The 15,625-nt window shown below is 45.0% G+C and overlaps 1 protein-coding gene across 1 annotated transcript in view; it reads right to left on the bottom strand.

Moving 5' to 3' along the window:
• col16a1 (collagen, type XVI, alpha 1) overlaps positions 1–15,625 on the bottom strand; it is a 413,938-nt gene that overhangs the window by 225,536 nt on the left and 172,777 nt on the right. The window contains exons 12-13 of the mRNA XM_078566895.1: positions 7,493–7,510; positions 5,983–6,018 (exon numbers count right to left, since the gene is read on the bottom strand). Of these exons, the coding sequence (XP_078423021.1) occupies positions 5,983–6,018; positions 7,493–7,510 (54 nt within the window). The remainder of the gene's footprint in view (positions 1–5,982; positions 6,019–7,492; positions 7,511–15,625) is intronic.

Genomic DNA, 15,625 nt, shown 5'->3' on the forward strand with positions numbered 1-15,625 from the left:
TACGCATGCCCATAGCTTGGTCCTGGTTTATCTCTAAAGGAGATTGTGTGTGGAGATGTTTCAAACTGCTAAACGGCATTGAGATTGTAAACAGAACCAATTTACTTAATTCAAACACTGGTGTGCAAACAACCAGATCTAAGAATTTCACGGAACAGGAAAGATGTGGATGGCAGTCACACCAGAATCATTTAAAATGGGATTGCTTGTAGTTGCTTTATAAACTGTTTGACCTCCTGTGGCATTGCTTATCCAGAGTCTGGAGCCTGGCTCAACTGCTTAGCTCTGAACCTGGCATATGTCTTTAATGCCACTGCTATGATATTCTTTCTGCTCGTGTGATCTGAGGAGGTGCTGAGATCAACTGGAAGCTGATCATTGAAATGGTAGCATGTTCCTGATCAGCAGCTTCTTGTCAGTCATGCCTGCCTTTTATTTCAGAATCCTGTCACTTTCTGAAGGTCAGGAAAAAGCAGCAAGAATAGATTGGCTTTCTTTCTTTTTCAGTAAAATTGTTTCAGGATTGTTCCTTTATAATATGTTGCTGTTTTATACAATTTGTGATGTCTGCAGAGTGATGCTCTGTGCATGGTGACTGGAATCTGGCACCTTGAATCTGGGTGACATTTTCAGCACTTTTCCTCAATTAGTGAGATCATCAGGTTAGCTGGCTGGTTATGAAAAAGGTTGGCCATTGCAGAAACAAGTACACAAAAGATAAATCAGACTTAATCACTGTCTGTGTGTGAACAGTGTGAGATTGAAAGCAATGCAGAGGCCACGTCCCCAGTCCTAATTGGCATCCTGACAAATGAGAGAACATAATCCAGACCAGAGGTGCAACCTTGCTGGTCTTTCTGATTCAGTTGTATATTTGGCAGGGTATTTACAGTGAGTCATTGAAGGAACTCAACATTTCTATGAGGATGATTTTAAATGGGTCCCTCTATAAACTTCCTGATCTGAGTCAAAACAAAAAGCTAAAAGCTACTGCGGATGCTGGAAATCCAAAACAAAATAAAAACAGAATTACCTGGAAAAACTCAGCAAGTCTGGCAGCATCGGCGGAGAAGAAATCAGTCAACGTTTCGAGCCCTCATGGCCCTTCAGCAGAACTGAAGCATAGTTTCAACAAGGGAGAAATATAAATTGGTTTAAGGTGGGTGGGGGGGAAGAGACACATTGAGGGTGTGGTGTGAGCAGATAATCAAAAGATGTCAGAGACAAAAGGGTCAAAGAGGTGTTGAAGGTGGTGGTCTTTGTCTGAGAAAAGTGCTAATTAAGAATGCAAGACAGGATATTCAAAGTACAGCTCTAGTGGGGGTGGGGTGGAAAGACTAAAGGTTTTAGTTTTAGATTTAAAAATAATGGAAATAGGTGGGGAAAGAAGAATCTATATAAATTATTGAAAAAAAAGGCGGGTGGGGGGGGGAAAGAAACGGGGTGGGGATGGGGGGAGGGGGAGTTTAAGATCTAAAGTTGTTGAATTCAATATTCAGCCCAGAAGGCTGTAAAGTGCCTAGTCGGAAGATGAGGTGCTGTTCCTCCAGTTTGCGTTGGGCTTCACTGGAACAATGCAGCAAGCCAAGGACAGACATGTGGGCAAGAGAACAGGGTGGAGTGTTAAAATGGCAAGCGACAGGGAGGTTTGGGTCTTTCTTGCGGACAGACCGCAGGTGTTCCGCAAAACGGTCGCCCAGTTTGCGTTTGGTCTCTCCAATGTAGAGGAGACCGCATTGGGAGCAACGAATGCAGTAGACTAAGTTAGGGGAAATGCAAGTGAAATGCTGCTTCACTTGAAAGGAGTGTTTGGGCCCTTGGACGGTGAGGAGAGAGGAAGTGAAGGGGCAGGTGTTGCATCTTCTGCGTGGGCATGGGGAGGTGCCATAAGTGGGGGTTGACACCCTGGTCCACTCCTCCATCACCCCCTACTCCTCAACCCCCACTTATGGCACCTCCTCATGCCCACGCAGAAGATGCAACACCTGCCCCTTCACTTCCTCTCTCCTCACCGTCCAAGGGCCCAAACACTCCTTTCAAGTGAAGCAGCATTTCACTTGCATTTCCCCTAACTTAGTCTACTGCATTCGTTGCTCCCAATGCGGTCTCCTCTACATTGGAGAGACCAAACGCAAACTGGGCGACCGTTTTGCGGAACACCTGCGGTCTGTCCGCAAGAAAGACCCAAACCTTCCTGTCGCTTGCCATTTTAACACTCCACCCTGTTTTCTTGCCCACATGTCTGTCCTTGGCTTGCTGCATTGTTCCAGTGAAGCCCAACGCAAACTGGAGGAACAGCACCTCATCTTCCGACTAGGCACTTTACAGCCTTCTGGGCTGAATATTGAATTCAACAACTTTAGATCTTAAACTCCCCCTCCCCCCATCCCCACCCCGTTTCTTTCCCCCCCCCACCCGCCTTTTTTTTCAATAATTTATATAGATTCTTCTTTCCCCACCTATTTCCATTATTTTTAAATCTAAAACTAAAACCTTTAGTCTTTCCACCCCACCCCCACTAGAGCTGTACTTTGAATATCCTGTCTTGCATTCTTAATTAGCACTTTTCTCAGACAAAGACCACCACCTTCAACACCTCTTTGACCCTTTTGTCTCTGACATCTTTTGATTATCTGCTCACACCACACCCTCAATGTGTCTCTTCCCCCCCACCCACCTTAAACCAATTTATATTTCTCCCTTGTTGAAACTATGCTTCAGTTCTGCTGAAGGGCCATGAGGGCTCGAAACGTTGACTGATTTCTTCTCCGCCGATGCTGCCAGACTTGCTGAGTTTTTCCAGGTAATTCTGATCTGAGTCAATCCTGTTTGACTTATTGTACAAAGAGGTTACATTGGCTTCTTCAGGAGATTAATGAAACTGAGAAAACTCCTGAGAAGAAAATGGGATGATGACACAAATGTTCTTTTCTCATTTCTAGCACTGTGATCCTATGCTCGCTTCAGCTGGGAAAGTCTTTACCCGTGTACATTTGAACCAGCCACCAATTTAGATTTCAGATATCAGTACGATTCCTGGTGTGACTGAGGCCGGAGAGTGAGTGAGCGACTAGTGTGACCTAGTTTACAGCTGAATGAGACTAAATACTGAACAGGTTGCCAGGGCCTGTTCTAGTATGTGCCTAATTTGCAATCTAGGAAACACTTCTTGGCACAGTCAAGAAAATAAACTGGTTGGAGTGAGTCTCTTAACAAAGCCAGTCATGTCTGCCCAGCATGACTAATTATAGATAAAAACAAAAAGCTAAAAGCTACTGCGGATGCTGGAAATCCAAAACAAAACAAAAACAGAATTACCTGGAAAAACTCAGCAAGTCTGGCAGCATTGGCGGACAAGAAATCAGTTAACGTTTCGAGCCCTCATGGCCCTTCGGCAGAACTGCAGCATAGTTTCAGCAAGGGAGAAATATAAATTGGTTTAAGGTGGCTGTACTTTGAATATCCTGTTTTCCATTCTTAATTAGCACTTTTCTCAGACAAAGACCACCACCTTCAACACCTCTTTGACCCTTTTGTCTGTGACATCCTTTGATTATCTGCTCACACCACACCCTCAATGTGTCTCTTCCCCCCCACCCCCCCCACCCACCTTAAACCAATTTATATTTCTCCCTTGCTGAAACTATGCTGCAGTTCTGCCGAAGGGCCATGATGACTAATTATAGGCTCATTGTGTTCTGAAACCTAAAGGAAGATATAATTTACACCACATGCAGAACCGAGTGCTAGTGCGAGTTAGCACACAGCAAGAAGAATTGCAAATCTTCAAATGACTGATTTATCTACAGGCTGCAGTACTCAAGTGTGAGGGTGCCCCTGGCCCAGGAGGTTATGATGTTGGTGCAGTGACTGGTAGTTGGCACTGTGCCATCTCTAACTGGCTCTATCTTCAGCACTGTGTGAATCTTTTTGGCACTGCCATTGTTGATCAGCCTAATGAGGTACATGAGCTAGGGGGGTGCTGGGTTTGCCTATGAATGGGATAATTATATATATATATAAATTATCTTATTAGGAAGGTAAGCTATCCAATTGAGCTTGGCACTGACAGAGAAGCTTGGTTACTGTATCTATATATTGATTTTCTATTTTCTTTTTATGTTCCCCTCATCTCCTGAAGGCCCTGGTTCTTGTGAAGGTTTGGTTTCATGGGTATATTGCCCAATGGCCTCTCTTCCTGTTGGGGCTTTGTGTTGAAGTTGCAGTAGGATAGCCTATCTGACATCCATATTTATAGCAATTATTGTGAGGACATCGATATGTTTTACATTATTTTAGTTTATAACAAAGACTGAACAGTAATGTAGACAAAAATGGTTTAAACCGCCTTCTGGAAAATCCTGTCTTTTCACGACGACAGTTAAGATCATGAAAGATTGTATTCACCATAGCTGTGGCTGGGGAAACCTATAATAACAACTTGTATCTGTATAGAATCTTTGACTTTGCAAAATGTCCCAAGGTGCTTAATAGGAGCATCATCTGAAAGCATTTGACATCACGCCACATAAAATGTTAGGGTAGATAGCCAAAAGATTACTCAAAGATGTAGATTTTAATGAGTGTCTTAAAGGAGGAAAGCAAAGTAGAGAGGCGGAAAGGTTTAAGGAGGGAATTCCAGAGCTTAGAGTCAAGGCAGCTGAAGGTATGATTGCCAATGGTGAACGATTATAACTGGAGTTGTTCGAGAGGCTGGAATTGGAGAAAAGGAGGATAGTGGGACTGAGGGAGATTATAGACATTGGGAGAAGCAAGGCCATGGACAGATTTGAAAACAAGGTTGAGAATTTTTAAATTGAGACACTGCTGAACTGGGAGCCAGTGTAGGTCAGACAGCACAGGGGTGATGGGTAAACAGGAAAAGCATTGATAGGAAGTAAAAGTGTGGCATGAAAGGCATGGAGTCTCTCATCTCTGTTTGACAATTGATTCAAACAATTGGATGATGATAAAAGATTAGAGAGAGTTGCATCCAACAGGAAATAGACCATAAAAGAGAATGGTGATAAGAAATGCCATGTTTTTATTTAGAAATAAAGAATTTGCTGTCATCAAGACCCAGTGAGGTGAAAGGACTTGGAGAATCTGCCTTTGCGGGTTCTGATTAAACCCAGGCTCAGTAAAGTTTGGGTGCGATGCTGTGATGCTCTGTATGGGTGGGTTGGGTGTTTAAGATTAATGTTTTTCCGATATTAAATGAATTGAACAGATAATGCTGTATCTAGTTGTATGATTCTGTTCACTGCTTAAAGGACTTGTCCAATAATTCTGAGGGGAAACTCTTTCGAGTTATCAACAGTCACAGATTGCAACTTCTTTCGAGTACAATCACAGTTCTTGGTTTTTCCAGGAGTGGGACATGAACCCACAACCCTCTGATTCAAAGGCGAGGGTGCTATGAACTGAGCCACAGCTGACACCTCAATTCTGAGGGGAAACTCTTTTGAGTTATCAACAGTCACAGATTGCAACTTCTTTCGAGTACAATCACAGTTCTTGGTTTTTCCAGGAGTGGGACATGAACCCACAACCCTCTGATTCAAAGGTGAGGATGCTATGAACTGAGCCACAGCTGACACCTCAATTCTGAGGGGAACACTGACTAATTTCTACCCAATCCTAATCCAAGAACCTCCGCCATTGGTTAGACTGAGATCAGTGTTGTCAGGATCAAAGCTCCACACTTCCTGATTTGACTGACTTGGTAACACACTGGGCAGTCAGGTAAGTGCAACCAGGTCAGATACATACTTGCTTTCTTTGTGTGTATCTGACTGGGAACCAAGAGAAGCAGATGTAGGTGACTGTAAATGTCTGAAAGCAATTAACATAAGAGCAAAAAAGACTGAGGTGTTAAGAGAAAGAGTGGGACCAGCAATAAAAAGCAGAACTATCAGGGATGAGAGTAAGGCTTACTTTACAGATTCAAACTTGTTAAAAGTGAGGAAAGTTAAAACTCACCGGCTCTCCCTTCTCTCCTTTCTGCCCTTGTGGACACTGGAAGTAAAGGTGAAAGCGTCAGTAGGTTTGTTCATCAGGGAGATTTTATGGGATACGGGTGGGGGATTTGGGGGGTGCTGCGGGGTGACTGGTTTCAAGCTTGAAGACAGTGACAGGGCTGCAATCTGTACCCAAACCTGGCCCAGGGCAGGGCCTCGGGATTTACGTAAATAACATGGGCCAGCTGTGAGCACCAATTGTGCCTCCACGGACTTTCCTGCACCACTGAATTTCAGAGAACCAACCGTGGGAGCGATGGCCTCAGGTGAATGCTGGGGGGAGGGGAGGTCAGGCAGGGGAGGGAAGGGCCGGGCAGGGGGAGAAGGGAGGCCAGGCAGGGGGCGGAAGGGAGGCCAGGCAGGGGGCGGTAGGGAGGCCAGGCAGGGGGCGGTAGGGAGGCCAGGCAGGGGGCGGTAGGGAGGCCAGGCAGGGGGGAGAAGGGAGGCCAGGCAGGGGGGAGAAGGGAGGCCAGGCAGGGGGGAGAAGGGAGGCCAGGCAGGGGAGGGAAGGGAGGCCAGGCAAGGTGGGGGGACGGGAGGCCAGGCAAGGGGGAGAGGGGGGAAGGCCAGGCAGGGGAGGGAAGGGCCAGGCAGGGGAGGAGGGAAGTGCCAGGCAGGGGGGAGGAGGGAAGTGCCAGGCAGGGGGGGGAGGGAAGTGCCAGGCGGGGGGGGAGGGAAGGGCCAGGCAGGGGGGAGGGAAGGGCCAGGCAGGGGGGAGGAGGGAAGTGCCAGGCAGGGGGGGGAGGGAAGGGCCAGGCAGGGGGGAGGGAAGGGCCAGGCGGGGGGGGGAGGGAAGGGCCAGGCAGTGGGAGAGGGAAGGGACAGGCAGGGGGAAGGGGTTGGAATCACAGCCAGTATTGGCCAGAAACCTATGGAACTGGGACACCACTGCTCCCCTAGGCTCCACACTGAAATATAAAACTTCAAATAACAGGAATTTTGTAAATGTGCCTGTAATCTGATCTGTGAGGGAGCTACAAGCTCTTTTACCAGGTCCACAGACCCCTCCTCAATGGATTATTTAAATCAGGAATGATCAGGGCATCTTCTGCAGCTGCCAAGTCTGGGATCTGGATTCCAGTTTTCGATGCTTTTTGTTATCTGCAACCTGGCAATCTGGGAAATGCAGACTGATCCAAGGAAAGTCTAATTAATCCCAATGGAACACATTATCGTATATTCCACTGTATGGAATTCTACAGGACTAAAACTGTTCAATTCACTCTCACTGTACAAAATCCTGGTGAGAGTAAACAGGAAGGGATTTGATCCATTGGGATCCTAGTGAATAGGAAGGAGTTTTGATCCTTTGGGATTCCACACAGTGGGGGTGAATGGGAAGAGACAATTAGCCTTAGTTCTGGAGCATCATTAATCTGTATGGTGGCAGTTGAACTGTTGTTTCGAAGATCCTTAAATATCAATTAAAGAGTTCCTACAGTGATGAATACAGGAGATTGATTGTTACTTACCGCTACACAGCCTTCATTCTAGATGGAAAATACAAAAAATAAAAATGTGTAAATATGAATTATTGCAAAATCAAAACTTTAACCTATAGCTTAAGCATTGTACAAATCTATAAAACATGAGATCCTGTTCTCAGCTGGCATCTAGAGGGCAGCACCAACCAGAGGAATGGTACCTCCTCATTTAACTCGTGCTACCCTTGTCCACTAGCAGCTAGCAGCAGAATGTATGAGAACAGATCTCTGAACAGGTTGCACGTCCACATCATTGACCAGAGATTGGATTGTGATAATGAGAGGGGGAGCAGGAACTAGGGGGACAAACAACCAAATTACATGTTAAAGAGCACGCAGTGTCAGCCAAGGCAGCAGCAGTGGACACTTGAACTGGCCCAGTGCCCTGAGCTGTGCAGAGATAAAATCAGTCAGGGTTCCCACTCCTGATTACTGCCCAGTGACCACTGCTGGATAGTGCATGTGTGAGGATGGGACCAGGCTTGCAATCCACGGTTGAGCAGCCTTCCAACACTGGTAGATACATAAACAAAATGATCCTGCCTTTTAATTAAGAATATAAGAAAATAAGAAAGGGAAGCAGGAGCAGATCACCCGGCTCACTGAGCCTGCTCCACCATTCAATAAGCCAATGGCTGATCTTGGGCTCCAACTCCATTTTCCCGCCCACTCCCATATCCCTTAATTCCCTGAGGGACCACACATCTGAGTATCCCGGCCTTAAATGTATTCAACAATGGAGCATCAACAACCCTCTGGGGTAAAGAATTCCAAAGATTCACAACCCTTTGAATGAAATAATTTCTCTTCATTTAAATCATAAATTATTGCCCCCTTACTCTGAGACTGTGCCTCCGTGTTCTAGATCCCTCAGCCAGGGGAATCAACCTCTCCGTGTCTACCCTGTTAAGCCCCTTCAAAATCTGTTATGTTTCAACAAGATCGCCTCTCATTCTTCTGAACTCCAGGGAACATAGACCCAATTTACTCAGCCTCTCATCATAGGATAACCCTCTCATCCCAGGGACCAATCTAGTGAACCTTCACTTTATTGCCTCCAACATAAGTATTCCTTAAATAAGGAGATCAAAACTGCATGCAGTATTCCAGGTGTGGTCTCATCAAAACCCTGTACAACTGTAGAAAGATTTCTTTATTCTTGCACCCCAATCTCCTTACAATAAAGGCCAACATGCCATTTGTTTTCCTAATTGCTTGCTGTAGCTCCATGCTAACTTTTTGTCTTCCTTGTTCGAGTACACCCAAGTCTCTCTGAACATCAACATTTAAGAGTTTCACACCTTTTAAAAAATATTCTGCTTTTCTATTTCTGCGACCGAATGCCTTATCCCCTGGAACGTACTATGCAGATGGTGCAAATATGATGGGTCTGATGAAGGCAGGCAGAGCATCAAAGAGGGTGGAATGGGGTTGGAAGGGAAGCACGGTGAGTTAGTAACACTTTGGAATATGATCACATGATGAAATTCTATCCTTGCTTAGTCGTAAAGGTCCAAAAATGAAATGGGTTGGGCAGTTCATGGGCCTGGAACATGGTGTATCGAATCCGACATTAGTTGGCAATTGTACTCACTGGACCACTGATGTTGGCAATGGAGAAACACCATGTTGGGATAGTAGTGGGTGCTCTTCTGGTGCTGGTACTGATGCCCAAGTGTTAGACATAGAACAGCGGTAGTTCTTCCATCTTTGAGTCGGAAGGTTGTCAGCTTAAATCCAGTCAGCTTAAATCCACTTAAATACACAATCTAGGCTGACACTTCCAGTGCAATTCTGAGTGCAACACTGTCAGAGGAACCAGCTTTCAGATGAGACATTAAATGGAGGCCCTCTGAGGTGTATATAAAAGATTCCACGGTATGATTTTAAATAAGAGCAGGGGTGTGTTCCTGGTGTCCTGACCAATATTCTTCCCTTGAACAACATCACTAAAACAGATTATGAGGTCATTTACCTCATTGCTGTGAATGGGATCTTGCTGTGCACAAATCGGCTGCCGAGCTTCCTCCATTACAACAGTGACTACTCTTCGAAAGTACTTCATTGGCTGCAAAGTACTGAGTCACCCAGGGGACATAAAGGCACTACAGAAATTTCTCCTTAACATGGATGGGACAGACAGATAACTTGGTAACCTGACCTAGCAAAAAATTATCAATGTCAGTCATGAAAAACTTGTCCCAGTTTCCCCAGTCTTTTGGAGGAGAGGGTTCCAGATTTCCAGTATCTTTGGTTCTCTGACTTCTCATTTAAATGGCTCTAATTTTCAGATTATGGGCCAGATTTTCATGGGGGTGGTGTTTCCTTTATAAAGGCCCCCGCCTGCTGTATTGTCATTCTGAGGAGGCAGGGGGAGAATGGAAGTCGGGCACGCTGCCATTGGGAACAGACCCGAGGCAGCAACGGAGGTGGGTGGATGGTGAGACTGGCAGGCTGGAATATCCGCCCCCATTTACTGGGACATCGCTCAGTTTTAATTATGAATGTCAGACCCGAAACCCTCACCTCTCAACCCCTCATTTCCCCACCCACCTTACATACTTACAAGTCTCCTCATACCCCATGCCGCCTTCAATTCTCCATGCCACTCCATACTACTTTGCATCCCCCATGCCCCCTCCATTCTCCCCATATATCCTTCATAGCCACTCAGCCTGTACCCACTATGGGCAAAACTCAGGAGCCATGACTTTGAAATAGGCTTTAAAAAATAAATTTCTAACAATCCATTAGAGCTGTCATTCAAACAAACTTCATACTGAAAAAGAGCTCTCCTTCAATAAAGCCATTCAAAAAAAAATCCCCTCAAGTAGTCGATGTGTTGTAAAACAAAATGTCTACTTCACATCAAAGACAAATAATCCTTTAATAACCTCTTAAAACTGTCAATAATACTGTCTACACAGCCCCCTGCTGCGATAAGTGGTTCTGTAGTTTTTTTTGAAACTCAGCCAAGCATTCATAAAGGACAAACTGTCATGTGATTGTCATGACAAATAATTATAGTTCACAAACAATAAATCCTATTGAAATTGTTTTTCTTTAAGCTTCACCGCATTCGTGGGTTAGACCCATCCCTAAATGTCCTCTGAACGAGAGGCAAATAAAAGTCAAACACATTGCTGTGAGTCTGGAGTCACATGTAGGGTAGGCCAGGTAAAGGTGGTAGATTTCCTTTCCTAAAGTGAACCAGATGGGTTTTTATGACAATCAACAATGGTTTCATGGTCATCATCAGACTTTTAATTCCATATTTTTATTAAATTCAAATTTCACCACTTGCCGTGGATTTCGAACTTGGGTCCCCTGAGCATTACCCTGGGTCTCTGGAATACTAGCCCAGTGACAATACCACATTGCCAGAGTCTCCACTTGCTATTCAATCTATGCACTCTAGCAGAAGGTGTCTGTTTTTTTCTCTCTAAGTAAAAGCTGCATACTAGTTTTTCTTTCAACTTTAAAGGGCTGGGGATTTGAAATACTTCAGATCATGATATTTTGAGTTCCCAAGCAGTGTTTTCGTCAGTGATCAATGCCTTATAGCGCTTTCCCAATGGTAAAGTACTCCAATGCATCTCAACAGTTACACAATGCTGGCCAATATAATCAACCATTATAATTATATATAACATAATTATATATTATTTATATAATATATAATTATATTATCAATATAATTGCCAACTTACCTTTTCAGAGCAGAGCCCTATAATCAATTACTACAGTAAAAACACATCTAATCTTGCAATATAGCATCTAACTATTGATATTAAAACAGACTTTTTTGGTATTTCTAAGCCTGTCAATGAAAGAATTCCAGATGAAAACAGGAGACTAATGAGGGGAGGGGAAAATTGCAGATAAGTTAAATTTATTGGTGGGGGGGGGGGGCGACAATTAAAAATGAGTTGCCATGCTGTGGTGATAAAATTCTGAAAGCTTTGAGATGCTTGAAAAGGAATTTCAACCCATTTGCAGTCTTCTCCTAAAACAGCAAGGATGTGATATGAAAAAAAATAAAGGGAAAGTGAGACCAGAAGGTACAGGCATGAGTCTTCAGGCCAGTGGCCCAAAAACCCCAGTATATCCCCTCCTGTTTGACAAATGCTGAGGTGGGGTAGTGCTGCATGAGACAATTCTGAGAGGAGTTAACTCTGTATCACTCTGGATTATTATTGCAGTGTGTCACGAGGGGCAGCTTTTGCCTATCATTCCACAAACTTTAGAAAGTGTGTTAAGCTGACAGAGAGAGTGAGAGAGGTAAGAAGAAGGGATAGATTGAGGTCAGAGAGAGAGAGGGTTAGAGAAGATAGAGTGTCGGAGAGGGGTTGAGATACAGATGCAGGGAGAGCGTCTTCAATTAATGTTAGCCAATGTTTGCAAAAAGAATTTGAAGCCAAGTGATAATATCAGCAGTGATTTCTTGCTAATTAAAATATTCAGTTTAATCACTTATAACTGAGGCAGAATTCCAATTTCTAACACCTATGAGGTGGAAAGAGAGACAGAGACAGTGATGAGATCGATATGTAAGTTGAAAATGAGGGATTGAGGATGAGGTTGAGAGAAGGGAAGGGGCTTTATACCCACCTACACATACCTCCCCACAAACACACACATGCAAACGCCCATCCACACGTACAAACAAACAAATTAAGAGGAGCCATTAAATAAGATTATGGCTGATCTGATTGTGGCCTCAACTCCATATTCCCGATAACTAACACACACACACTGCCCCCCTCTCCCCGCAACCAACCTCACCTTCAGTCTCCCACACATACACACCCACCACCACCCCTCTACACAGATATACACACACACACACCGAGCATCCAACTCCACCCCCAGCCCCTACACCTCTCCCCACACACACACATACGATAAGCACAAGAAGAAAAGGGTTTCTCAATCTTGACACCCTGCTACACACCTTATATAAAGAAATCATCTACAAGCAGGTTGACTGTCACAATCTCAAACCTTCAAGTTTCCCTCTGACAATGTGAGATCAATGAAATCGCTGAATTTAATCAGTATCGTTAACTCATTGTTGTCATTTACTGAATTACAATCAGATGACCACATTACTCAGCCTGTCCCACGATGTATCTTAGCTAGGTAACAACAACAACTTGCATTTATATAGCTCCTTTAACATAGCAAAGCACTTTGTAATATTTGACACCAAGCCATGCAAGGAGACATTAGGAAAGGTGACCAAAAGCTTGGTCAAAGTGATAGGTTTTAAGGAGGTAAAGAAACAGAGAGCTTTAGGGAGGGAATTTGAGATTTTAGGGCCTGGGCAGCTGAATGCACACCTGCCAATGGTGAAGTGATGAAAATGGGGGATGCGCAGAGGACCAGAGTTGGAGGAGCTCAGAAATCCCGAAGGGTCCTAGGGCTGAAGGAGATTACAGAAATGACAAAGGGTGATTCATGGAGAGGTTAGAAAACAGAGATGAGAATTTTAAACCCGAGGCATTGCTTAACTGTATAGGTCAGTGAGCACAGGTGATGGATGAATGGAACTTGATGTATGTTAGCAGCGTTTCGGATGAGATCAAGTTGACAGACGGTGGAAGGTAGGAGGCCAATCAGGAGATAGTCAGCTCTAGTGGTAAGAATGACATGGATTAGGGTTCCAGCAACAGATAAGCTGAGACAGGCACGGGGCAGAGGGGAAGTAGGCATCTTGGTGACAAGGAGAGTATGGGGTCAGGGTTAGCTTAGGGTCAAAACAGAATCAAGAGCCATGCCCATAATCTATAGCTACCTGAGTTCGTAAAAGAATTGACACCAAGATCTTTCACCAAGGAAATCAATAGTTAAGTTAATTGAAGATATTGTAAAGCATTGCTCATCATTTTCTTCTAACTGGTATATTTGGCTTGAGATCAGAATATTGTACCTTAAGGAATATGGTGCCACTGCAATTAAGACCTCAAAAGTCCCACATCACACTGAACACTACACCTGGGCCTGCACTGAGAAAACCTTTTACAATCCTCAAAACTTCCAATCCCCTCTCCAAAAAGACAAGGCCAACTTTTTCTTGGATATTCTTCTTTAATGTTCCACACAACAGCAATGCACACACTCACTACCTCCTTCATTCAAAACATTGAAGACCAATAAAGTTTTACAAATGGGGACTGAGATATCTGATGGATTGCTGGAATACTCACAGACTCTATTTTATCAGTCCACCAGGGACTGTCAACAGCTAACTACAGCAAGTGTTTTTACTGCACTAAAAATATAACGCCAGGATATGACGGCCCATAAAATTGGACCCCATACACAGACCCAATTGTAAAAATATATTACAGACTCTGCATGTTCATCAAGGTAAATCATCCAGAACTGGCCCTGTTTTCAGGCACACTAAATAACGTTCACCATCAGCCTCATCAGTTCTCCGAGGGTTGTAGTGAATTAGGAGGTGAGGCACCACTCCTCCAATTCCTGCGTCACTTCCCACAAACTAATGGCCCTCCGCCCCCATATTTCAGCGTGAACATTTCTGGCAGTGTTTGTTGGTGGTACATGGTTGGGGTAAATTCTATCTGCCCCAAGGAGCGCTCTGGCCTAGACGTGAACTGAGCCTAACTCGAGCAGTCACTTTGGGCTCTTCAGCTCCCTTCAGGATCAATGGCCGGGATTTTCTGGTCCTGTCCACAGCGGGCATCCTCGCAGGCAGGACGGGAAAATTTGGAGGGCGGCCAAAAAGTCAATTGACTTTCGGCTGATCTCTAAATTTTCCTGCCCCACCCACGATGATGTCCACTGCTGGCAGCACCAGAAAACACGGCTGTTCATCACAACCTCCTGCCCCACATTCCCACCATTTGCTCCATAACACATCCACCCTTCCAGTGCATCAGCATCCAGGAAATGGTGGGAGCGTTCCGAGGGGTAGTGGAGGCAGGAAGTCGGAATGAGACCTCCAGCAATTCCCGTACCCATCAGGACATAGTCTTTGCTACCTGATTGAATAAGTCTTGGCTGTTAGTTAAACAGCCTTCTTATTCCCACTCCAATATACTGACAGCTAATTAATAGGAGTGTTTCAAGAAAAGATTTTAACATTGTCTCTGTGAGTTTCCAGCTCGCCTGAGTGCTTGAAAGATTAATCTGTAAATTTGGAGATTCCGAGACATGATTAGGTTGGCAACTCTAGCTCTAACCCTTTTAAACTTCCACTGTCTAACACTTCTCCAATTCCTGGTTCAGTGCCGTCACCGGCTGGGTTTTAGAAGCAGATCAGAGTTGGGATTGGAGAGAGGCGACCTCGCTCTTTCACACCGTCAAACGTCTTGCAGGTTTAGCGCCATGATCCTGACACTGAGACATTTTTGGAGAGGCTGGGTTAAGGCTGATTGGCCATGCATCAATAAGCAGTGGATAGCCCAGTGAGGGCAATTAGGACCAATTATGGGGCCTATTAAGGGCCCCTTCCCAGGCTGACTGGGCTTTCTAGTTGGTAATACAGGTAAGAGAAGATCAGCCCTAATCACGGCCTGGCTGGCTCACACCAAGAAAGGGGTGGGCCAGGGCGGGTGCATGATTAATTCCACAGAGGGCACTCTCCATCCGCACTTGTCATAGTCGTTGGGCCACAATTGCGGATGCTGTTGGCCCTGTTGTGGGGCTGTCCCTCCATGACCACAGCCAGGAAGCTGTGGCCATTTTAAGTTAAAAAGAAAAATTACCTCTTTTTCTCAAGGTGCCTTCATGTTGAGGCACCCCCTCTCTCTCCATCACAAATCTGTAGCTCTCAGCTCAACCATTGCAATTGCCAATGTGTCAAAGTTGGAAGGCCTCCCTTTGGTTCTTCAGCCTCGGGTGCCCCCGCCCCCCCCCTGCTCCCCACCATTAACTGGCCTGCTTCTTCAAAAATCTGGATGGGTATGTCTGAAAAACAAGGCGGAATTTTATTCCGATGGGATTTTACGGTCCTGCCGAAGTCAGTGAACTTTTGAATGGCTCATCGCATTTTATGGCCCAACCTGCGCCTGACAGGCCTGTAAAATTCCACCATGGGCGGGGTTTGCACCCGGTGAACTGGTGTCCAAATTCCCAACCCAGAATTGAAAA

This window comes from Cetorhinus maximus, chromosome 21 (genome assembly GCF_964194155.1).
Source record: "Cetorhinus maximus chromosome 21, sCetMax3.hap1.1, whole genome shotgun sequence".
Lineage (NCBI taxonomy): Eukaryota > Metazoa > Chordata > Chondrichthyes > Lamniformes > Cetorhinidae > Cetorhinus > Cetorhinus maximus.